General features: G+C 39.7%; 1 protein-coding gene across 4 annotated transcripts in view; it reads right to left on the reverse strand.

Annotated features, from left to right (window-relative positions):
* Positions 1–23,661, reverse strand: part of MON2 (MON2 homolog, regulator of endosome-to-Golgi trafficking) — a 66,715-nt gene extending 43,054 nt beyond the window's left edge. For all 4 annotated transcript variants that reach the window (XM_042468615.1, XM_042468612.1, XM_042468613.1 and 1 more), the window contains exons 1-4: positions 23,392–23,661; positions 11,425–11,488; positions 4,139–4,266; positions 806–937 (exon numbers count right to left, since the gene is read on the reverse strand). In XM_042468615.1, the coding sequence (XP_042324549.1) occupies positions 806–937; positions 4,139–4,266; positions 11,425–11,488; positions 23,392–23,502 (435 nt within the window). In that variant the 5' untranslated portion in view covers positions 23,503–23,661. The remainder of the gene's footprint in view (positions 1–805; positions 938–4,138; positions 4,267–11,424; positions 11,489–23,391) is intronic.
* Between the last annotated feature and the right edge of the window lie 2,078 nt (positions 23,662–25,739).

The raw sequence follows: 25,739 nt of genomic DNA on the forward strand, positions 1-25,739 counted from the left end.
TTTCTGTAATACTCACTGACCCAAGATGTCCACCTACTACAAAGTCGCTCTTCTTTTTCCTAGGGATGTTATTTTGGCAACATTCTAGTTTGTGGTATCAAATGCAGAGGGCCTTTTGCACTGAGCTCAATAATCCAACAGAAAATATAAAGAAGGTCTAAAAATGTAAAAAGTCAACAGCAAACATCTGTAGGTAATCTAATTTATTTTTGATATTCCATTTATTCAAGATTCTAGTGGGTTGAAAAAACCCTCAAAAATTGTTTGAATCAAACTATCATAATGGTTAATTATCTAAGGTCCACAACACATTGCAGAAATAATCTAGTTTGAGACTGGTTTAACTGTCTTGCTCAGTGCTAGGGAATTATAGTTTATTTTGGCACAAGAGCTCTCTGACAGAAGTGGTTAAATGTCCCACAAAACTACAGTTCCCAGAATTCCCTAGCATTGAGCCAGGGTAGTTAAAGCATTCTCAAACTGGATTATTTCTGCAGTGTGTTTTGGACCTTAGCAATCCTTTTACTAATATTGCTTTTTTCAGTAAAGTGAAAGATGGAACAATGGTTCACCATCTCTCTGAACAGAATTCGAGAATCAAATAGTATTCGAAGCCCAAAAGCAGTGATAGTATAAACCATCAGAAAAAAAAGAAGCAAGACTAGGTTGCAGAGGTGTTGAAGAATGGTCTAGAAAACATACTTGAGATTCAATGAAAAACCTGAAAAACCAGGTCACTCCAGTTTGTTAACCAAACATTATTTTTGTTGTTGTTATTGCAATTTAAATTAGACTGAACTCTTACCTTAGAAAGTGCTTCATCGTGGACAACTGTATTGGTTGTTAATAATACAAGAACAGTTTGAAGAAGCTTGAGCTCTTCAAGGCTATTCTCCATCAATTGCCACAGCATATTAATAACATTTCCAGCTGCAACCTTGGAATAAATTATGGGAGATTATTCAAATGCCAAATAGTTTGTGCAGAAAATGGCTAAAGAAGTTTGTGTCAGTAATCAATTCCAGCAGACCTAATATACTATTTGTTGAAAATGTTTTCTGCCCATGGTTTTGTGTCTGTTTTGTTTTCACATTTCTATTCAGGAATGTTAATGCAATGTTAGCATCCATAATAAACAGACAAACAAATAAATCTGGATGATTTATCTATGTATTCAGTCTCTAGATTCCAATAAAATGAGCATGTGCCATTTGAGATGGAAATACCTTTTCTTAAATATATACTGTTAAAATCGGTTCATTTAAAATATTGAACTGGCAGAGATGGCTTTATTATATTAGTTTATTTATTTTATTTATATCTTACAAGGAGATTCAAACAATGTAAACCAGGATTTATAGGCATACCAGAGTTAAAGCCTTTGACCATGAAGCTCATTTTTCCAAAGGTTTTGTGCTCTCCAGGCCCCCCTTCCCACTTTCTCATTCAGCCTCTGTTTAGCTGGAAGATTCTTTTAACAGGACAGTGAGACCTCAGTATACACAGGGGATCGATTCCATACTCCTTGTGGATACCCAAACCCTCAGATGTTCAAGTCCTGTTGTTCCCAGTGTTGGCACATGCATGTGGCCACACTACCATTAGGGACAATGGAACTTCATGAAGTAGAAGCTGAGGAACTTGACAGGAGAATGGGGAGCTGAAGTCTTCCTCCTCCCAGGACTCTTCCTCTTCTTGCTCTGGGAGCTGGGCGGTGGCAGCAAACAATTTTGCTGTTCCCACATGCTCAGTAAGGAGTTCTGGAGACACTGCTATTTATCTAAGAAAGCACACATAGTTACAGCAGAATAGTCAGGAATAAAATCCCTCTCATTCCCAGCTCATGCTTTATTGCATTTTTAATGCAGACTTGCTGCTGCAAGCCAACATCAAAGACATCCTCTAAATGTCAATACAGTGGGGTCTTGTTATCCATGGGCTTGCCATCCACACATTTCAGCATCCATCAATGGCAAGCCCCTGTTGTCCCCAATGGCAGTGCACACATGGGGCTGTGCTGCCATTAACTACCAATCATGCAGGGATGTAGCTAGGATTTTAGGAAGGGGGGGGTCCAGACTATGTGCCACCATTATAATGGGGCTTGGGTGCGGCGGTGCAGCAGCACACACCATTCATTTTTCTAATGGAAGGGGGGGTCTGGACCCCAACCCCCCCCCCCGGCTACGTCCCTGAATCATGCCTGTGGGAGTCCCAGTTCCATCGCTATTCCCTTGGATGGCTGTGGGAGCTCTCGCCGGGCTGGGATGCGGCTGACCAAGTACAGGGAGTCCACTTCATAGAAAGACAAGTCCTACCTGGTGCTGTTGCCACCACACCATTTGTCCTAGCAGTCCTCCTTGTTGTCATTCTCTTCCTCCTGCTCCTCCTTGCAATTGCTCCCGCTGCCCAAAAAGAGCAGTTTCTCACAGCCCCATGGGCAGCCATCCCAATCCAGCAGAAGCTGCTCTTCTCAGGTGGCCAGAATAATTGCAAGGAGGAGGAAGACGACAATGAGGAGAACTGCTAAGAGGAAGAGGAGGCCAGTAGTGGCGGCAGCTGCAACAGTACCGGATAGGACTTGGCTTTCTAGGAAGGTGATTGCTGCTCTTGGTCCGCCTCTCAACAGGTAAGGTAAATAGCAGTGTCTCCAGAACTGCTTACTGAGCATGTGTGAACAGCAAAACAGAGAGAAAAGAGGAGACCAGATAAGACTGCCTCACCAGCTATCTACAGCATTTAAAGAAAAGAAGAAGCATACAGTGGGCCCTTGCTATCCACAGGAATTTGGTTCCAGGATCCCCCGTTGATAACAAAATCTGTGGATGCTCAAGTCCCATTAAATACAATGGCATAGCAAAATGGTGTCCCTTATATAAAATGGCAACATCAAGTGTTGCTATTTGGAATTTATACTTTTAAAAAATATTTTCAAGCCGTGGATGCTTGAATCTGTGGATAAAAAATCTGTGGTTAAGGGGGAGGGGCAACTGTATATCAATAAATTTGGCCACCAAACTGGAGACAATAACAAAAGTGACGAGGCTGATAAAAGAAAAGTCTTTTCTGAAGCATTTTGGAAGAATCTTCAAGTGGTCTCTAAAAGGCTCAATATGTTTTTGTTTAACTTATGCAATGCTAATCAAACTTGCTTCATTTCAACTTTGCTAAAACATGTTGAACTTCTCTTCTTTTTTGTAACATTCCTATTCTTTCTACCAGTATGTGATTTCTGTTTCTGTTACCAAATTTTCTGTTTTCCAGAAACAGTTAACTTTATTAACTGAGGGATAGCAGTGCTGTGAATTAGTATTTTTTTTGGGGGGGCATTGTAATCCTAACTGCAAGTTTGGTGCAAAGGCTCTCCAATGGAACAACATACTCCTGGCTTTCTCCTTATTTTTTGAGCAACATTTGTATCAATGTTAATGCTAAACACAGTCAGATCAACTGTTTGCACACCTATTTATATCCGTGGATAGTCCCTATGGCTCAGTGATATTTACTACATATTTATATCCTCCTTCAAGGAGTTCAATACAGCCTACTTGATGTTCTGCACCAATCTGATTCTTGTTACAAGCCTGTAAAACAGAATAAGCTAAAAGGCAGAGACTGGCTCTAGATTACTAGTGAGCTTCATGACTGAAGTTGGTCCACTGGACCCTTAGCTCAATACTCAAAATATTATATAGTGGACCCTTGTTATACGCTGGGATTTGGTTCCAAGATCCCCCGTGTATAACAAAATCCATGTATGCTCAAGTTCCATTAAATATAATGGCATAGCAAAATGGTGTCCCTGATAAAAAAAGGAAAATCATGGTTTGATATTTGAAATTTATACTTTTTTTGAACATTTTCAAACCGTGCATACTTGAATTCGTGTATAAAAAATCTGTGTATAAGAAGGGCCGACTGTATCACCATAGCTTTCAAGATACTACCTGTATTTGGCTGAAACTGAAAGAGAAAGTTAAAAGAATACCGGACCAATACTGCTAATAAATGCTCCAATGTAGCATTATATCTGTATCAAGCCACAGTTACCTATTAATTTACACTCAGTTTTTATTATTAATTATTCAACTATGTATAATGATAGTTACAGTATTCACATAGGTCAGCCCAGTCTTACCTCTGAAACAACTTCATGAGACATGAGCCTCTGTATAGCTGCTAAACATAACTGAGTGATCTTTGGTTCCTTTGTTCCACAGCCCATCAGAAAAGGCTGGACTACCTCTGAGCTGTTCTCTTTCAAAGCTTTGAAACACAGACAGAAAGAGAGAGACAGAGAGAAGATTAGAAGATCTTGGACTTCATTAATATTGAAAAAAAAATAATAGAATGTAAGAAAATCACTACTCTTGTCACTCTACACCAAAATATTCATGAATAGAAATCGTTTTTATCTTGGAACTCCTACCTCAAATTGATATGTAAGGTAAGAACTATTTTGGAGAAGTCAAGAGAATTTTAGCAGGGACAAGGGGTTGAATTTTCTTTTACCTGCCAGTTAGCACATTATTTCTCCACATTCTTCAGTCACACAAGTTCCCCACCACTTTTTATTACCCCACTCAGATTCTCATGTACTATTCATTTCACTGCTTCTCTCATGTGTCCAATTTACTAGGTATGAACTAGAGTAGCAGAGGATTGAAAGACCTCTAGCTGAATTCTTCTAGAACCACATTCCTATTAGTCAGGACAGCTAATACATACTGTAGCTAGATGCAGTCTAAAACCATGACTTTATAAAATTAATATTCTTGGATTACCCAACAGAAGTACAATTCTTTCACACTATTTTCCATCTAAAGTCTTACAGCCTATGAGATTCATTTATATTTTTTGTACATCATTCTTACCTAATCTCATATCCTATGGGTATGATGAAATAGAACTCCCATTTTCCCAGCCAGTGGCCATGGTTGGGCAATAGTTTGGGGAAGGTTGCTCAACATAAATATGTTATTTATGTATTTATTTACTGAATTTATATGGCATCATTCTCCCAAGAGGGGAGAAAGCTGCTTGCATAGCACCATCATATTTACTGAGTTAGTCTGTTGTGTAAGTCAGATGTGCATGTCATGTGCAAGCTGATGTAGACATATGTTTAAACTAAACCAGTGACTCAGGCATAAAGCCTGTTTCCCCAACTTTAAACCCAGTTCAAGAACTACAAAGACATAACTGCACAATAACCACAACTATTATTATCTCCTTAATAGACAACTGTAAAATAGTCTTCATGAGACTGCCCCTGAAAAGAGTTTCCTGTGTGCTATCCTAATCTGTTTTATAACCAGTTTTCAATTATTCTATAGATTAACTGTTTTTAAATGACATATATGTATATATTGTTTGTATTAATGCTTTTGTATGTTTTCAATCTACATTAGTTTTAGTAATTTATAAGCCTCCTTGAGTTCCAGTACTGCACTGGGAAAAGCAGGTTATATAAATTAATTGTAGAAGCAGCAGTAGCAGCATACTAGAGCTTCTCAAACTGTCTGAGGTGACAGACCAGCATTTCCGTCCCTGTGTGAATGGGACCAGTACCACATTAGTGCCACTGGATATGACTCTTTCTTTCTACATGGAAACTCACCATGGACAAACAGCTGATGGGTCATGGACTGGCACCAAGCTGTGGATGACTACTTTGAGTAATACTACACTAGAAGTCACACAGTATCATTCCTAACTTAACTGCATTGCCTTCTGAACTCAGTTCAAGATTCTGGTTTTTACCTATAAGGATCGAACTTAAAAATTAGAGCCAGAATATTTGCAAGACCTCCTCTTTCCACATGAACCTGAAAGAATTTGTGATCTTCAGTGGAGGCTCTGTTGAATGATTCACCATCTTGAGAGGATAGATTATTAAGTACACAAGACAGTTTTCTCCATCTTTCCAGGAATGTATCCCTCCCAAAGGTGGATTGGCTACATCCTTGCTTAACTTCCAGGAGACAATCGATTCTACTGTGAATCTGGATGTATAGCTGACATTACCTGTTAAGCTTTCCCGCTTATGTCAGCATTCATGACAGCAATGAAAACAAAAGAAACAATAAATAAAATAGAAGCATTATAGTAAAGAAAGAGGGGAAGGACTACTAATCTAATATATATTGCAGCAAATAAGTAGGTTTTTTATAACAGAAAAATGATTCTTCAAAATCTAGAAAACTAAAAAAATGAAGACTGTGAAATTCTTTGTGGTATCATTTTTGAAGCAACAGAGTAAGATAGCTAGCCCTCTGATAGTAATCTAGTGTATATGGAAGCCATTATAAACCTTTCTACTGGCAATACCAAAGCTCAAGACAGTGAATCATTCATCTACAATAGATTTTCCCCCCAAACACTTTCCCACTAGTTCCTAACATTCACCATCACCATCACCATTATATCCTCATAATTAATGAATGTAACATCAGTCAAATGGGCAACAGGAATTGTTACAATGGCCCAAAACACACTGCAGAAATAATCCAGTGTGAGACCACTTTAATTGCCCTGGCTCAGTACTAGGGAATTCTGGGATTTGTACTTTATTGTGCACCAGAGATCTCTGACAGAAGACTAAATGTCTCACTAAACTACAGTTCCCAGAATTTCTTAGTACTGTATTGAACCAGGGCAGTTACAAGTGGTCTCATACTGGATTATTTCTCTGGTATGGATGCAGCCCATATCAGTTAAACCTAAAATAAAAAGATGTAATTATTTTTCCATGTGAAAACATATGAGAAGCAAAGCTGTTCAAATATACTAGAATGTGCAGTGTACAACAATAACACATACTGAAAACAGAGTACGAAGACCACAAAGAAGGAACTATTTGCCTGATCCTTGAAAGAGAAGATAGATCAGACTAAACAATAAGGCATGCATAAAATGGTAGGTTTTCAACAAGCATCTAAAAGTAGAAGAGGAGAAGGAGGGTGGGAAAGAGGAAGATGTTTTCCAGGTAATGGTGCCACAATATTACCTGCCCTGCTTTGAACAGGAGAGCATCTCCAAATTTCTAATAGGGAAAACGTACTCTCTTACGTGGGGGGTTGTCAACGGTACAAATGATGTGTGGTAGGGTGTACAGGAAAATGAAGGGGTGCTTGCCAGCTAGGGCAGCAACTGCTGCATGCAACTGTTACTGAATGGAGGCATCCCTTGGTTATCTCATTCTCTCATCCATCCACCTCTCAATCAAGCAATCTGGATACTTGAAAAGCAATGGCAGCAGTGGATACAGATTTTTCAAGAGGTAAAGGTTAAGATAATAGGCTGTGGAAATCTCTACATTTTTTGGCAATGCTTGCTCTGGCTCTTGGCACATTTTTTTTCTTTTCACAAAGCCAGTATGTGTGTTCAGCATGAGCAACAGTGGTACTGCCACAATTTTCCCAACCTTTGCTGCCTTGCCATTTCTGTTTGGGCTCTAAGTGGCACCTGCCCATCGAAGGCTGACCAACTTTGAGGAAAGAGAGAAAAAAATTCCTCTAGCCTAGGTGAACAAGAAGTAGACTGTTCCACACGCAAAGAGGGAAAATAGAGAAGGAAGGAAATGTGTAGTCTGTGCAATAAGAAATTCCACAGCCTAAATGTAAACTATATTTTTTACAAAATTAAAAACTGTCAGATGGATATTTGTTAAGGGCAAATTAGAGGCTTGTGCTGACCTCAGTGCTTCTTTTGAGTCTCACCCCTTGCATGCTACTCAGATGTCAACTCCTAAGCTCTTGGATGCCAAAAGTCATGAGATGCCTCTAGGACTGTGTTGTATGGATTTTCCCCTCTCTCAAGCAAGTCTCATTTCTAAGATCTACCAAAAATGTTCTTTGAAATAACAATTTTCAAATGCCCAAATGTAAAAAGCAATCCCATCTTTTTCATATGCAGGTATGCAGAATATTTACATGCACCGGGGTGGGTGGGTAAATTTTTGGTGCTTTGCATTCTATTCTATTCTATTCTATTCTATGACACTGTGGGGAGCCAGTGGGGCTATATATAAAGGACAGGTCACCGTAAGTCAGAAATTACTTGAAGGCACACAAGAACAACAAACTCTTCTAACAGCTCACACATATGTGCAAAGAGGGCCCCATTTTTTAAACTACTCCAAGCCCCCAACCACCTTAATCCAGACCTTGTCTCACAGCACAACAGGACACAACTGTACATTTCCACTCAGTTCCAGGGATCCATTCCAGGTAAGGTATCACAGGAAGAAAGTCAACCCATTTGAAATGTGGTGCTAGCGATGGGTTCTGTGGATACCATGGGCTGTCAAAAAATAAATGGGTCTTAGACCAAATCAAGACTGAAGTCTCCCTAGAAGCTAAGATGACTAAACTGAGACTGTCGTACTTTGGACATAACATGAAAGACATGACTCAGTAGAAAAGACAATAATGCTTGATAAGGTAGAAGGCAATACGAAAAGAGGAAGACCGCATTACAGATGGACAGATTAAATCAAGGAAACCATAGTTCTGAATTTGCAAGACATGAGCAAGGCATTGATAACAGGGTGACTTAGAGGTCTGTCATTCATGGGGTCACCATAAACAAAGTTTACATAATGGAAATTATCAACAACAAGGTAGTATAGGACCTTTGGTATGCTAACAAATCAGTGCCTATATACTTTTTTTTTTTTTTTTTAAATAAGGAACTGTATGCTATGAGTTAGTATTTACAAACAGGGAAGCTACCACGTTACACAGTTTACAAAAGTGCTCCTTCCTCCTGGTCCCCTATCCCATCCCCTCCCCCACCCCCGCCAATCTGCACAAGTGAGCAAGGGAATATGTACATCCCTCTCCTTATGTTTGCCTTCCCTTTCCCCTCACCTGTTTGCCCAAGCATGGAAACCTGTGTATGGCAGGGCCCAGCCAACCTGCGAGTCTAATGTCTTTCCAGTGACACAGGTATTATCAAAGCATCTGTTAAAAGTTTTGTAGCACAGCAACAGTGGCAAATATATTCACAAATAATCAAATCTGCAAATGCTTAATGCACAAATGTGGAGGAACAACTGTACAAGATAAATGCTCCCCTGATCCCATCAATATACCACATTAACTGACAGTTTTGATATGGTAGGAATGGGCAACTCCAGTAGGACTGAGGGACAGTTTTGTGTCCCTGGGACTGCCTAGGGCAAAAGTGGGCAAAGTGCAGCCAGTGGGCTGCATGTGGCCCCCAAACCACTCAGGAGCGGGAGGGGTGCTCCAATATGCCCTCTGGCATTTTGGCATTCCCGTATAGCATTTTCATCATGTTTTTGGGGCCACTGGGCCAATTTAGCCTCAGCACAAGCCTTTTTTTTTTCCGCAAAAGGAAATGACCAGGAAGTGACTTCAATCCACTTCCTATTGTTAAATAAAGGTCCCCATGCATGTGGCTCCAGGACGATATTTTACTAACCCTAATCTAAGTGGATTAATTCCTTCAGACTTTATATATAAGGTACCTGAAAACAGTTCTAAATTTTTAAAAACAAAATCATAAAATTCTGTTACTCTGATAGTGGACTACAGTGGTACCCTGGGATACGAATGCGCCGCCTTACGAAATTTCCGGGTTACGAAAAAAATCAATTGAAAAAAACTGTTCCGGGTTACGAAGGTTATTTCGGGTTACGAAAGAAATTTTGGTGCTTTTCGGCGCTTTTTCGCACCAAATCGCGGCTTTTCCCCATTAGCGCCTATGGGTTTTCGGCTTGCGAAAGCTTTTTGGGTTACGAACGCGGCGGCGGAACGAATTAAATTCGTAACCCGGGGGTACCCCTGTATGTTATAAATACAGTGGTACCCCGGGATACGAAAGCACCGCCTTACGAAATTTCCGGGATACGAAAAAATCCCATAGGAAAAAACTGTTCCGGGTTACGTTTTTTTTTTCGGCTTACGAAAAAATTTTTTGGTGCTTTTCGGCGCTTTTTCGCACGAAACGCGGCTTTCCAGCGCTAGCGCCTATGGCTTTTTCGGGTTACGAAAAAAATCGGGTTACGAACGCCGCGGCGGAACGAATTAATTTCGTAACCCGAGGCACCACTGTAATTCCTCAACAGTACTGTCATTTATTCCAAGTATGTACATTATCAACATTAAACCATATTATCATCATAGGCCCGAAATAGTTAAGGCAAAAGGTGCAGCCTCTTGCCGCTTTGGGGGCATGGCATGCAGATGATGCATGCCCCCAGAGTGGCCAGAAGCTGTTCTGAGGCTGCCTAAGACAGCCCGAGGCCATGAGAAAAAACAGTGGCAAAAATCTGCTCCTTGCCAGTGGCCTGTTTGCAACCATGGTGGTGGTCCACTTTCAGAGTGGGCTGTCCAGTCACTGGGGTCACTGGCCAATCATAGGGCAATCACAGTTGGACTGGCCACTCCAAGCCACCAGTCCATTTCACCCCTTACACTACTTGTTTTCACAGGTTTCTCAACAGAATCATATCAGAGCAAGCAATATCTATTTGACATATCTGGTAGCAAACACCAAAGAAAGGGATTCGGGATGATCACAACATGTTTCTTCTTTTTCGCTCACTAGAAACTACTGTGACCCACAATCAAATTTTGTTGCAGAACTAGATCTAACATTTAGATTCTAGACTATGCCTGCTAAAATCTGAACAGCTATAATTTCCTGAAATTTCTACAACTTTTTTTAAACAAACAAAACAAACACCCTCTCAAGAAATCTTTGGAGTATGTTTTCCCCCCCAGCTAATGTGGCATAGTAGGACAAACAACATGCCATGCTTTCTTGTTCTGTCATTTTTGGAAAAATTATGCAATTTGGCTTAATTTGGGGAAATAAAAATTTCTTCCATTAGGGAGGACACTCAAATTCTTATTGAGAATCTTAAAGTTGACCTGGATCTCAGCCCCAAACAACCATAAAACTCTAAATGCAATAGAAATCTCATCTGGTTCAGAAAATAACCAATGAATCAAAGAATGAAAGGGTTTTTTTCCCATGTTGATGTGTGAAAGATAACTTATTGTAAGCTATCCCAATCTATTGGGTATAAGATTTCTTCCAAATATTGTAGTTTCTACTTTCAAAAGAATTTTAATTTATGATACCTGGAAGTTAGGAATGTTTTTATACAGGATATTGATTATTATCCCTGAGTTTAATTAACTAACTCAGTCCTGAGGTACTCACATTGTTTTGCATTAGAAGAGGAAGTTAAGCAACTCCTACCTGCTTTAACTAGAAACAAGGTTAATGTGCAAAGTTTCAACTTCAACTGAGTCAAATGGCTGAAACCTACAATCTCATCTCCACTTTCTAAAGGCAATATACATATGCAAAGACAACCACATTCAAAAGACTTGATTTAAACAGCTTTAACATAAACTGATTTTTCTTCTTTTTATAAATAATTACCTGCCAAAATGTCAGTGTTTCGTGCTGCTATTGTTTTTACTTTTATTATTCCTGATTCAGCAGCCTGTAAAAGAAAAGACAATAATAAGATAAACCATTTCTTAGGATAGGCAGAATTAAAGAAACAACTTGTTTAATGGAAATTAAATTAATCTTTATACATATATTTAAAGCATTTATAGTTTACTCTTTATCTAAAAGGCTCTTAGGGAAGAATATATAGCTATAAAAACAAGGAAAAAAAGACTTTGAGGTATATTATCTAAAAAGACAAAAGAAAAAGAGATGGGCAGACAAAATGAAAACAAGAAAATTTAGGCAGACATTTTTAAACTTACAAGGTCTGGTGGTGCAGTGGTTAAATGCCTGTACTGCAGCCACTCACTCAAACCATAAGGTTGTGAGTTCAATACCAGCAAAAGGGCTCAAGCTCGACTCAGGCTTGCATCCTTCTGAGGAGGTCGCTAAAATGAGTACCCAGATTGTTGGGGGCAATTAGCTTACAGTTGTAAACAGCTTAGACACTGCTAGTTCGGTATGAAGCAGTATATAAATGAAGCTGGGTTTTTCTGTTTGTTTGTTTAAACAATGACCAGACTTAATGTAGTTATATGTTAATATGATTTTGGAAAGCAATATTTGAATCCCTGCTTGGCCATGAAATTCCACTGGGTGACTTTGGGCAGTCTCTCAGCCTCAGATTATGGCAATGGCAAGCCCCCTCTGAAGAAACTTCCCAAGAAAACCCTGTGATAGGGTTACCATAAGTCAGAGACGACTTGGAGGCAAACAACACACAATATAGTTCTAATGCAGCCACACACTAAGCTTCCTCAGACTGTGGAACAACAATGAATGACAGCTTGTATGAGGCAAAGCCTGATTAAGCTGGCTTCTCAAGAGGACAGATGAAGTAAGTCCCTGCTTTCTTTGTCCCCCTTTTTCCATAGAAAATGTGTTTCCTTAGAGGAGGGAGTGATGAAATGAACCATGTGTTTTTCATTTGTTTCAAGCTGTTGTGCATATAATAATATTGTTCTAGTGCTGCAGAAATTGCTTGCCATAATGAAATTTCATTTATATCATCTTAATCATGAAACAGAAGATATACTCAAAAAAAGTTATCACTAATGTTAAAATTGAGTTTTGGAGGAACTAGTACAAAAGTTGTTTTAAGTTGTCAGAGACACTTACTGCATGTGCAGTTCCTGTTTAAGGAAATTCCACACAACCCCAACCCCCTTTATGAAGCTCATATAAGGTTAATACAAAGTTTTACAGTTCATAAAGGAGACACATACAGGTTGAGTATCCCCTATCCAAAATGCTTGGGATAAGAAGTGTTTTGGATTTTGGTGGGGTTTTTTTTATTCTGGAATATTTGAATATACATAATAAGATACCTTGGAAATGGGACCCAAGTCCAGACATTACATTCATTTATATTTCATATATACCTTATACAGTCGGCCTTTGTTATACACTGATTTTTTATACACGGATTCAAGCATCCACGGTTTGAAAATGTTCAAAAAAGTATAAATTTCAAATATCAAACCTTAATTTTACGTTTTTTTATATGGGACACCATTTTGCTATGTCACTATATTTAATGGGACTTGAGCATACATGGATTTTGTTATACACGGGGGATCTTGCAACCAAACCCCAGCATATAACAAGGGTCCACTGTACTGTACATTAACTCTTATTTAAAAAAGGAACTATCCCCTGGTGAAAGACAACAGCATAATCTGTCCTGGAAGCACTGACTCCCATCTATTCTCTCATCCATCCAGCCTTTAGTATGAGCACAAACAGTTAGGCCTGCTGGAATTTTGCAAGTTCTTTGGCATTGTTTTCATCTGCTTCATCCTTTAAAACCTTTGTTACATTCCGCTAAGTTTTACCCTCGACTTATACTCGGATCATATCAAAATCCATAATTTTGGTCCCCAAACCTGTCCTCAATTTATAAATGAGGTCAATTTATAGTCAAGTATATAGTGTATATACTCCTTACAACTTTAAAATAGTGAGATTACCTCTACTAATTTTTCACAGAAAAGGGGTTCTAACAAGGCTTCCTTAGTATCACCATTTATTATGATTTATTATGATGGCAAAAATGTCTAGCCTAGCCTCCTGCAGAAGGGAACTCTAGAAGGTGGGAGCAGCCAGTTGCACACAGTACCAAGCAAGCCTGTGGTGGTGGTGGAACTGAGAGAAAGCCTTCCCCTGTATATCTTAGGACTTTGGCATGTTCATATGGGGAGATAGTCTTGACCTAAGCCACATAGGGTTTTATAGGTCATTACCAACACTCTGAATTGTGCCCAGAAATGAACTGGTACTCAGTGAAGCTGTTTTAACAAGGGATTTATATGCTCCCTATAATTGGCTCCACTCAGCATTTCCAAAGGCAGCCCCATGTAGAGGATGTTACAGTAGTCCAAAACAGGATGTAATCAAGGCACGTGTCACCAGATCTGACTCAAGGAACAGGCACAGCTGGCGAAATAGTTTAAGCTGTGAAGATGCACTGCTGGCCACTGCTGAAACCTGGGAATCCAAGCTCAGAGTTGAATCTAGGAGAACACCAAAGCTACGAGCCTGAGATATCCAGAGTATAACTCCATCTAGCATAGGCAGAGTTCCTATTCCCTGATATGCCTTTCGACTGATAAGGAGCACATTTCTCTTCTCTGTATTAAATTTCAGTTTGTTTGCCCTCATCCAGTTCATTACTGACAACAGGCATTGGTTCAGTGCATAAACAGCTTCCTCAGAATCAGATGGAAATGATAGGAAGAGTTGGGTGTCATCAGCATATTGATGATATAGTGATGACCCCAAAACACTGGATGAACACATTAATTAGCTTAATTGTGATTTGTAGATGATAATTCCAGCTAGAATATTGTTCAAAAGTGTCAGGCACCTTGGTTCCTTCAGCCATTTGGAATACTTTGTTGTTTAAGTAAACTTTTGAATATTTATGGCATTCATAGCCTACTGGGAGTTTTTCCATAGGCAATTGATTGTCCACTGTATGAACAGAATGTTGGATTAGATAGAGATAGACCTTTGTCTAATCCACCCTGGCTCTTCCTATGCTCTTAAAAATAGTTGCTGAACTAAGTAACAAAATGCAAGATAAATAAGTCGTTAGAAAGAAAAGTTATCAGTTAAAGCTTAAAGTTGTGTTAAACAAAGAGTAAGAATGGAGCTCTTTGAAACTGCATCTGTCTGAAATGGGGATAGGACATTGCTCATGATTCTCCATGGGTCCCTCTCCATTTTACATGAACTGCATGATGGGCAGTAGGAAGACTGAATACTCATCAACAGTCGCACAGCATACTTATACTTAAGTTAATTATGTGCAAATTAATTTAACATTCAAACCCAATATTTGTCAATTAGCAACAACACTTTAGTTTTCAAAGATATTCAGTACAATCCGCATGGTTTCCTTTAACAAAGCTATCTGTATAGAATTCACCAGTGAGTTAAAATAATTAGTTAATGCTCCTTGTGCAACGAGTACCATTCAGTTCAATCCTAATTAAGAAACCAGACATGCGATACAGGCTAACAAAGAACAAAGACTACTCTATATTCCCTACCTCAAATGATTTTTTTTCAAAAATCCAAGTCTTTAACACTCTAAATAAAAAAAAAAAAGAACAGAGAACAATGGGACTAACATTTAGCATTTTGAACATATATATTAAGCACTACTGCTTCCTATTGATCCCATAATATCATGCCTTAATATGCAGGCCCTAAATCCAACTGCTAGTCCCAACTAGAATATACTCTTTGAATCAACTGCTATTCCCATTACTTCAATAGGTGTACTCTAGTTTGCAGTAGAAATTTGATTTAGCGTATATACTCATGTACAAGTTGACCTCATGTATAAGTCAAGGGAAAGTTTCATGGTAAAAATCATGGATTTTGATATGACCCATGGATAAGTCAAGGATAAAACTTAGGGGGCTTTAACAATGGAAAGGGGAAAACACCACTTCCATCCCTCTTCCTTTTCTGGACCTCTCCTGACCACCTAACACCACTTCCCTGCTGCTGGATGAGAGGTTTTAACATCGGATTGGGAAGGGACAGAAGTGGAGCTAAATTGGGGGGGATTTCTTCGATGGGAAGAAAAGTCTTTCAAATCAGACTGGGAAGAGAAAGAAGTGGAGCTAAATGGTCGGTTTCTTTGTTGGGTAAAGAAGGCTTTCACTCTGGACTGGGGTGCAGCAGACATGGAGCTAAATGGGGGGGGGGGTTTCTTTGATGAGAAGAGAAGGCTTTCACATCGGACTGGGGAGGAACAGAAGTGGAGCTAAAAGTGTGTTTCTGTGATGGGAAGAAAAGGCTTTCAAATCAGATTGGGAACCTCTTTCACACACACACACACACACACTCCTGCCTCCAGGCACAAAAAGTGGGGCATCAGGCAGTGCTTGTTTCAGGACCTTTCTAAGCAGTATTAGTGTACTGACCCATATACAAGTAGATCCAGGATTTTAGGGTCAATTTTGGGGCATACATTTCTCAACTTATAGTCAAGTCTATACAGTTGTTCAAAATCTGTACTATTTTATAAAAAGTACAGGAAAATTTGGTAGAACAGTGATCCCCAAGTTTCATTTTTAAAATAAGGACACAAACCACTGAAGTTTGTCTTAAGATATGATTTTTCCCACTGTTTCATCAGGCTACCATTCCACTCCTATCAACCTCCTTCAGCCATTTCTAAGACAATGGTCAAAACATCCACAGCCACCAGTCAGGCAAACACACAAATCTGATGCATGACTGAGCAATGAGTCCTAGCTGATTTTTTTTTAGAATTGTTTATATAGAAGATTATATGTCCCATTCTTAACTTCAACGTAATGCTGTTTCTCTGGAGTCTTAAAATGTTCCCAATGCCACTGTCATTCTTGCCCCACAAAGGCATAAACATAAATACAAAAAAGCCAACCTTTTTACATACTTTACTTGGAATTATCAATTTATGATTTATAGATTTTAAAAAGTTCAATTTCAGGTTGTGTCACTCAATAGTGGAGCCTGGATGTAGAGTGTTGAAGAAACTGGGCTATATGAGAAACTGCGGTGAAGGCACCATCTGCCACCCCATTCAGACTTCTCTGATCTTAACTGCAACTCTCACAATAGCTGTGAAGAGTATGTGTGTCCCCAGTAACAGCAACTCGAGAAATGACTGTATATATGGACATCATCTGATGGCCAAGCAGAAATCAAATACACTACATAACTGAAAGCAGAAGATAGAGAAGCTCCATTTTCTCTACGAAAACAAGACCAGGAGGCAGATTGCGACATAGATAGCAAATTACTAACATCAAAAATTAGAATACAGCTAAGGAGGAACCTTCAACCAATCATCAACCAATCCTTAGGACTGGAGCGTGGCTTTGGTGCAGCTTCCGGCCTCTTAGGATGCATGCGTAATTTAAACAGCATACCTCCAAAGTGATCTGAAGCATCTTTATTTTGGGCTGTCTGTTTGGGCCCATAGATCACCTAAAAAGGGGAGAAACGTCAATAGATAACAGCTGAAACTCTTCAAGCAGTTAAAGGCAGACCAGAAGCAAAGGTAAAAGATGACCGAAATAAATTCATAATCTCTAATGCTACTACAGTGGATCCTTGTTATACGCTGGGGTTTGGTTCCAAGATCCCCCGTGTATAACAAAATCCGTGTATGCTCAAGTCCCATTAAGTATAATGACATAGCAAAATGGTGTCCCTAATAAAAAAATGGAACATCAAGGTAAATTTATCCTTTTTTGGAACATTTTCAAACCGTGTATGCTTGAATCCGTGAAAAAAAAATCCGTGTATAAGAAGGGCTGACTGTATTCAATGACCTGTGCACAGCAACAAGAACTACTATAACAATCGATGTAGAGCAATAGAAGGTGACAACAAAAAGGTAGAATAAGAGATCTATTCCACAAGATCTAAAAAAAATCGAAGGGAAATTTAAACCAAGATTGGGGATGCCATATGACCAGCAGATGAACACATTACAAGACCAAGTAGAAATAAAAAGACATGGAAACAATATGCAGAAGAACTACATAAGAGATGAAAGGGTGACAGAGGAAAAATTACATGAGGATAAATTTTCACTTTCAGAAAGTGAAATGGAAGCTGCACTCTGATCAGTTGAAAGAAATCAATCACCAGAAACAAACTGCAAACCAATAAAGTTGTGTCAATCTAGTTCTAATTAAAATCTGTCAACAAATATGGAAAACAAAGTAATGGCAGATTGGAAACATTCAATATACATTCCAATATCCAAGAAAAGGGGAGGGGACACTAGGGATTGAAGTAACCAAAGGACCACTGCATTAATTTTCCAGATAAGCCAAGTGATGCTCAAACCTCAACAAGAAAGACTTTTACCATATAGGGAGAAAGAAATATCACATGTCCAAGCTGGGTTCAGGAAAGGAAGAGGCAACTGGGATCATACTGCAAACATATAATGGTTAATGGAGCACATCTAAGAATTTCAAAAGAAAATCATCCTGTGCTTTGCTGATTATGGTGAAGCATTTGAGTGTGTAGATCATAAACTTTAGATTGCTCTTAAATAAGGTGTGTCACAACATCTGACTGTCCTGATGCACAACTTGCACTCAGGACAAGAGGTTACTGCAAGTACAGAATACAGAGAAAAAGAATGGTTTTCAATTGGTAAGGGGTCAGGCAATACTGCATTTTATCACCCAATCTGTTTAACTTGTATGCTGAACATATACTGTACATAACACAGGATTAGACTTGGAGAAGGAAGCATGAAAATTTTGAGAAAGGAACATCAACAATTTGAAATTTGCAGATGACATCATACTATTAGCAGAAAATAGAAAAGTTTTCAAACAATTACAGAAGGAAGGCATGGAAGAAAGTGCAAAGGAAGATTTGCAGTTGAACACGAAGAAAACAAAAATAATGTCCAGAGATTATTTAATTTTAAAACAGATGATGAACACATTGAAACAGTTCAAGCTTTTTCATACCTTGGATCAGCCACTAATCAGAATGAAGAGTGCAGTCAAGAAATCAGAAGAAAACTAGAATTTGGAAGGGCAACTATGAATAAACTAGACAAAATCTTGAAGTGTAAAGGGATATTATTGATTAATAAAGTTAGGATTGCCTATGTCATCGTATTTATCATTTCTATGTATGATTGTGAAACCTGAATAGTTAAGAAAGTGGATAAGAAAAAAAATCAACTAATTTAAAACATAGTGCTAGGGAAGAGTTCTGCAGAAACCATTGATTGTTAAAAAGACAAATAAATGGGACATAGAGCAAATCAAACTTGAACTCTTCCTAGAAGCCAAGATGACTAAATGAAGACTGGCCATATGATGAGAAGACATGACTCACCAGAAAAGACAACAATGTTTGGTAAAGGGGAAGGGGGATTTGACAAATTTTCAGTTGATGGTCTGAATCTGTTCAGGCACACTCTGAGTCCCTTTCTTTCCCTTTTCATACAATCTCAGGTTTCCCTGGCCATTTGCCCTTTATCATCTCACTTTTTCTGTAACATTTCAGGTGATTCTAATAAATTGGGCATTAAGCTATAATACAGCCACTATATATTGCTGGTTTTGGTGAATGAATACATAATACACATAACACAAAACTATAAAAGATAGAAATCAAGCCAGTTGTCTGCATTATTGTACCTTCTTGGTGGGTATGGCTATGGAACTGTAATAATTAGTGCCTGCACTTCAAAATCCATCAGTACAACCCAAGGGGGGGGGGGTCTCTCAACTGGGAGCAGAGACTCTCTTCCTACCCAACTCAAATATGCAGTGCACAGAGGTAAAAAACTGCAGGGAAAGCCAAAAACATGGGCATGCAACTCGGTGCATGTTTACTCAAAACTGAGTTTAATGAGATTTAATCCCAACTAATGCACAAAGATAGTAGCCTCCCATGCTGCAGTCTGGAATCCAGGCTCAACATGCAAGAAGATTGAGAAATGGGATACATCTTCCACACTAATTAACAAGGCATCTAATTACTGTATATTTTGTTTCATAGCACACTGTGGCTCCGTATACGTACATGGCATGATTTATCTACAGTACTCCGATACTTAAATTATATATTTAAAAATATGAAACTAGGATTTAAACTGCTTATGTGAACATGAAGGACACCTCTAGATATATACTTAGTCTAAATTGTGGATTTAGGTTCGTAGTATTAGCAGTTATGACAGTCACCCCCAAAATTATACATTTCACTCTGTAGAAGATTTACATTTCTAAAGTATACATTTGTGAAGAAAAATGGAAACATTTGGTTAATACAACTTGACTGAAGTTGTGAATGAAAGGCAAATCAATACTATATGGGATGGTATTTGCTTCAAACAGTGATTTCTATAGCATTGAATCAACCTCCTAGTAGTCTAAGAATAACAAGCCTCAGTGCCTGAGAGAGAAGAGAGTAAATTCAGTGCATAAAGTCACAAAAAACATATATTTACTACATCCATACTGAAGCTGTATTCCTATACAACTTTAAATATTATTCAAGTCTACATAAAGAAAGAAGATTATTCAAACAATCCAACTAATACAACAAAGATTACAGGAGAAGGATATTGATAAATTGCCCTACTTCTTACAGTGTCTTCAAGTATTGTTTGTATTGTCACAAGGATCATTATCATGAGTTATCACATGACATGCAGAGGTGATCAGTGATTACTATTTATTGCTTCACATCATTTCAGGTTTGCTCCTAACCTCTCAGGTTAGTCAAGTACAGTGCGTCTTTCCCTTATGTGGGGGATCCATTCCGGACCCCCACGCATAAAGGAAATACCATGTCTGCTCAAGTCCCACTGAAAACAATAGGGGCGCATGTATGTGGTGTAGCGCACAAACCATTGCCTCTTCCAGTGCATGGCTTTCAGTGTAAGCTGACAGACACGTGTGCAGTGGTCGCAATGTACATACTTTATACATAAAAACTCAGCACAGAAATTATAGATACATCTAAATACAAAATATATGGAATTCTTAAGTCTTATCAAAGATCAATATACATCCTCATCCATAAAAAAGTTGACACAAAAGACTGCAGCAACAATAGAACCATAGCATTAATTTCTCACACAAACAAAATTATGCTTAAAGTTCTACAACAAATCCAATGATACATGGAGAGAGAAATCCCAGAGATGCAAGTGGGGTTCAGGAAAGGAAGAGGCACTTGGGTCCACACTGCAAACATATGATGACTAATGGAGAACACAAAGGAATTCCAGAAAAAAATCAGAATGTGTTTTATAGACTGTATCAAAGTGTTTGAATGCATAGATCACTAAAAGCTATGGATGGCTCTTAAGGGCAAGGGAATGCCACCACATTCAATAGTCCTGATCTGTATGTAGGACAAGAGGCTACTGTTAGAAGAGAATATGGAGAAAGAAGCTTGTTCCCAATTGGCGAAGGGGTCAGGCAAGGAAGGCTACTTGTTCAATTTGTATGCAGAAAATACAATACAATACAAAGTGCAGGTTTAGACTCATAAGAAGGAAGAGTGAAGATAGGAAGAAGTAACACCAGCAATCTAATATATGTGGATAATAACATGCTACTAGTAGAAAACTTCACATATTTGGAAGGCTTGGAAAAAATTACTAAGAAAGCTCAAAGAAAAAAGGCAGGTTTAACACTGTACATGAAGGAAAACAAAAATAATGGCCACAGAGGATCTACATAAATTTAATCTAGAAATGAAGAAATCAAAATAGTTAAAGAGTTCCCATACCTTGGATCAAACATTGTTCAGAATGGAGACTCCAGTCAAAAACTATGAAGAAAACTAGGATTGGGAAGGACAGCTATGAAAGAATTAGACAAGATCCTCAAGTGTAAAGATATACAACTGAGCACTAAAGTCAGAATCATCCAAGCCATTATATTCCCCATCACCTGCAAAAGATATCCTCCCCACCATACCATCTTTACTAAGGACTGAAACAACATGCAGGCACCTGACTAACATCATTGAGTGGGCTATAAATGAATAAATAATAATAATAATAATAATCTCCACTTGTTTTTCCCCTCCTGTTTGGTTTGTAACATCTCGCCTGATGAAGAAGCCCATGGAGCTTCGAAAGCTTGCAGCAAGTACATTGTGCATTTTGGTTGACCAATAAAGGTATCACTGATGAGTTTTTCTTTGTATTTGTTAAATGGCCAACACAACTATCCCTGCATGTTTATCACATAGGGATATGAAAGCTGGACAGTGAAGAAAGCCAACAGAAGGAAAATCAACTAATTTGAGATGTGATGCTGTAGAAGTGTGCTGAGGATATTGTGGATGGCCAAAAAGACAAATAAAGGGGTCCTTGAACAGATCAGGCCTGGATGGAGGTTGTTGTACTTTGGCCGCATCATGAGAAGGCATGGCTCACTGGAAAAGATAACAATGCTTGGAAAGACAGAGACTAGCAGAAAGAGAGGAAGGCCATGTTAGGGAGGTCATGGGCCTGAATCTGCAGGACCTGAGCAGAGCATTGAAGGACAGGGGTCTTGGAGATGCCTCATCCACAGAGTCACCATGAATCAAGATTGACTTGAGGGCAGCTAATAACAACAAAATGACTACCCATTCTCTAGTAACCATTTCCCAAGCTGGACAAATAGCAATCTATTTCTCTAGCACAATATAATTAACAACCTGTCTACAATATACATTTGTAAACAAGCTGGGGAAGAAACTGAAGTATTGTTGTACTTCCAAGTCGTTTCTGACTTATGGTGAATCCTATCACGGCCTTTTCTTGGCAAGAATTATTCACGGAGGGGTCGTCTTCCTCTGGTGCCACAACAAACTGCAGTCCTTAGAGTTCCATAGCACTGAGCCATGTCTGTTAAAGTGGTTATTTCTGCAGCGTGGAGACAGCCTGAGGTCCAAAACACACTGCAGAAATAATCCAGTTTGAGACTGCTTTAACTGCCCTGGGTCAGTGCTAGGGAACTGTAGTTCTGAGACACATTCAGCCTTCTCTGTGGGTGCCACAACACAGGTTTCCCTAGCACTGAGCCAGGGCAGTTAAAGTGGTCTCAAATTGGGTTATTTCTGCAATATGTTTTGGATCTATGAAACAGTCTTTTAAGAGGGTTTACTGCTTCCTCTTGCTCCATTTCAAGTTCCTCTGAGAGTTTCTGCAGTGTGTTTTGTACACTGACTGTCCTTTAATGGTTTTGCAGCATTGGATTTTAACAGTTGGTTTTGTGTGTGTTTTTCTTTTCTAATTGTGTTTTTGCATTTTAAGATGCTTTAACTCCTCCCCCTCAACAAGCCTTCAGAAGAAGCATAGCTATCATCACCATCAATCTCTACTACTGCTTCACAGCCACTAAAGGTCCAAAACACACTGCAGAAACAATCCAAATTGTTGTAATCAAATTACTAAAGCCTAAAACACACAGCAGAAATCATTCACATTGTTTGAAACAAACCACCCTCATGGTTAATCCTCTCAGGTCCAAAACACACTGCAGGTTAAGTAACCCAGTTTGAGACCGCTTTAGCTGCCCTGGCTCAGTGCTGGGGAATCCTGGGAATGGTAGTTTGTTGTGGCACCAGAGAGGTCTGCCTCCCAAAAACTACAGCTCCCAGGATTCCCTAGGGCAGTTAAAGCGGTCTCAAACTGGGTTATTTCTGCAGTGTGTCTTTCACCCTGAGTTCCAGCGTGAAGAAGGGAAGGGAAGAAACATTAACTTAAAGATCTCCCCCCAATGACCGTTGGTGGGCGGAAAAGGAACGGAAAAGGAACGGAGAATCCCCCCCCCTCAATTACAACTGGAGGCACCCTCCATCCCTGGCCTGGAGCTGCCCCTGCTGCCTCCTACCTACCTCCTTGACGGGAGGGAACTTCTTCCGGCACTCCAGGCTCAGGGCCCTGAGGTCGCCCTGCATGTTCTCCAGCAGCTTCTTCACGGCCTCGGGGCTGCTGGTGCCGGCCATGGCCAAGGCAGGAAGGGCCAGAGCAAGAGCAGGAGGAGGCCTGCTGCTGCAAGGCCCAGCCAGGGATCCCGGGGCCTCGCCTCTCCTCTCCTCCTAGGCCGGCCCTGCCGCCTCCACGTCGGCTCCCGCTCCCACAATGCCCCGCCGCCACTGCCGCCCGCCACACGTCAGCCGGGCTTCCGCGCACAGGGAGCCGGAGGAGGGGCGGAGGAGTAGGCCTTCACGCGCCCTCCTTCCCCCTGTCCTTCTGGTCAAGGTTTTGGTTCAGAGGGCTACTTCGTACAGAGGGCTCCTTGGAGCACCTTTGAGGCTGACTGAAAGGAAGGAATTGGCAGCAGGAACTTCCCTAGGCTTCAGTCTGCTTCCTCAGATGCATTGGGATATAATAATAATAATAATAATAATAATAATAATAATAATAATAATAATAATAATAATAATAATAGAGAGAGAGATCTTGGAGCACCTTTGAGACTGACTGGAAGAAAGAAGCTGGCATCATGAGCTTCCCTAGGCTTCAGTCCACTTCCTCAGAGGCCCTGGTTCAGAGGCAATCAATATGGTTTGGGTGTTGGGGACTAGTCTGGAGACCTTGGTTTGAATCCTCCTCACTCGGCCATGAAAACTCACTGGGTGGCCTTGGGCGAGTCACGCTCTCTTAGCCTTAGAGGGAGGCAAGGGCAAACCCCTCTGAAGAAATCTTGCCAAGAAAACCCCATGAGAGGGCTGCCATAAGTTGAAAATGACTTGAAGACACACTACAAGAAACTAGAGCTCTGTTATTTATCTTCTTAGTAGAGTCAATTGTGGAATAAGGAACTTTGGCAATGTTACAAAGTGGCAGGTCTCTATGAATAACTGGCAGCAAGCCACAAGGGAGCTTCCTGTTAGATTTTAGGACAGTTTGCAATCCTCAAGTTGTTGTGTGCCTTCAAGTTAGTTCTGATTTATGACAATCCTAAGGTTAAGCTATCACAGGGACTTTTTGGAAAGATTTATTCAGAGGGGATCTACCCCAGCCTTACCTAAGGTCACTCAGTGGATTTCTGCAGCTGAGCAGGGATTCAAACGCTAGTCTCCATAGTCCAATGTTCAAACCACTAAACATGCTATCTCTCATAATCCTCAAGACTCTTTTCATTTATGCACTGTTCAACCTGTGTCACTTTTCAGTATGTGCAATGAATGTCATCTTCCACATGTTGAGGTACACACTTCAGCATTTGGGTATGTCCTAAAGTGTGTTCACGGAAGGCATTTTAAAATGCATCACCAGCTCTCTAGATGACTTGCAGCAGATTGGCAAGGTTTTCTGATTGTATAGCATCAACAAACAAGGTCCTGTTCGCTAAATTTAGGTTTTGTAATAGAAACTCCCTGGAGGCAGAACTGCATTATTTTCAGAACATAACAAGATCAGTTTTGTACTCAGTGTAAAGCTAAGCATGTACTCAAAATATGCCCTAAATTGTAATTCTGTGTCTGTTTCCCTGAACTATCATTTTGCTGGAAGACTTCGGTGTTCTAGTGAAAAGGTAAATCAACACCCACATACCTGAAATTTACATGTCAGAAATACATATTTCAATACATGCACCAAACTGCTAGATGCATCAGAGGTCTGGAGTTAGCTGACTTTCCTGCTTAGTGCACATTAGGTTTCAAACCTTCCTAGTGTATGTAGAGATGCTGTCAGCACCTGCAAACTTCAATATATTTTATTTATTAGTTATACTATAACCTATCTTTCCTCCATAGAAGAGAGCCAGTGTGGCATAGTAGTTTGAGTGTTGAACTACAACTTTGAGGACCAAGATTCGATTCCCAGCTCAGCCATGGAACCCACTGGGTGATCTTGGGCAGATCACATTTTCTCTGCCTCAGGGGAAGGCAATGGCAAACCTCTGAACAAATCTTGCCATGAAAACCCCATGACAGATTCACCTTAGGGTCGCCATAAGTTGGAAAATATTGAAAGCATACAACAATAAACAGCAAACCTTTATTTCAATGATTGAAAGTCAGTAATTTTGCTTTCCTCCTCCTCACTTTACCCCCTATCAACTTTTTCAGATACATCACTCTGAAATAAGAGTGTCTGGCTTGAGGTTATTCTGATCCAAAACACACTGCAGAAATAATCCAGCTTGAGATACATTTAACTGCCCTGATTCAATGTTAGGGAAGTCTGGGAACAGTAGTTTTGTCAAGCATTTAGCTTTCTCTGTCAGAGAGCT

This window comes from Sceloporus undulatus, chromosome 5 (genome assembly GCF_019175285.1).
Source record: "Sceloporus undulatus isolate JIND9_A2432 ecotype Alabama chromosome 5, SceUnd_v1.1, whole genome shotgun sequence".
NCBI lineage: Eukaryota > Metazoa > Chordata > Lepidosauria > Squamata > Phrynosomatidae > Sceloporus > Sceloporus undulatus.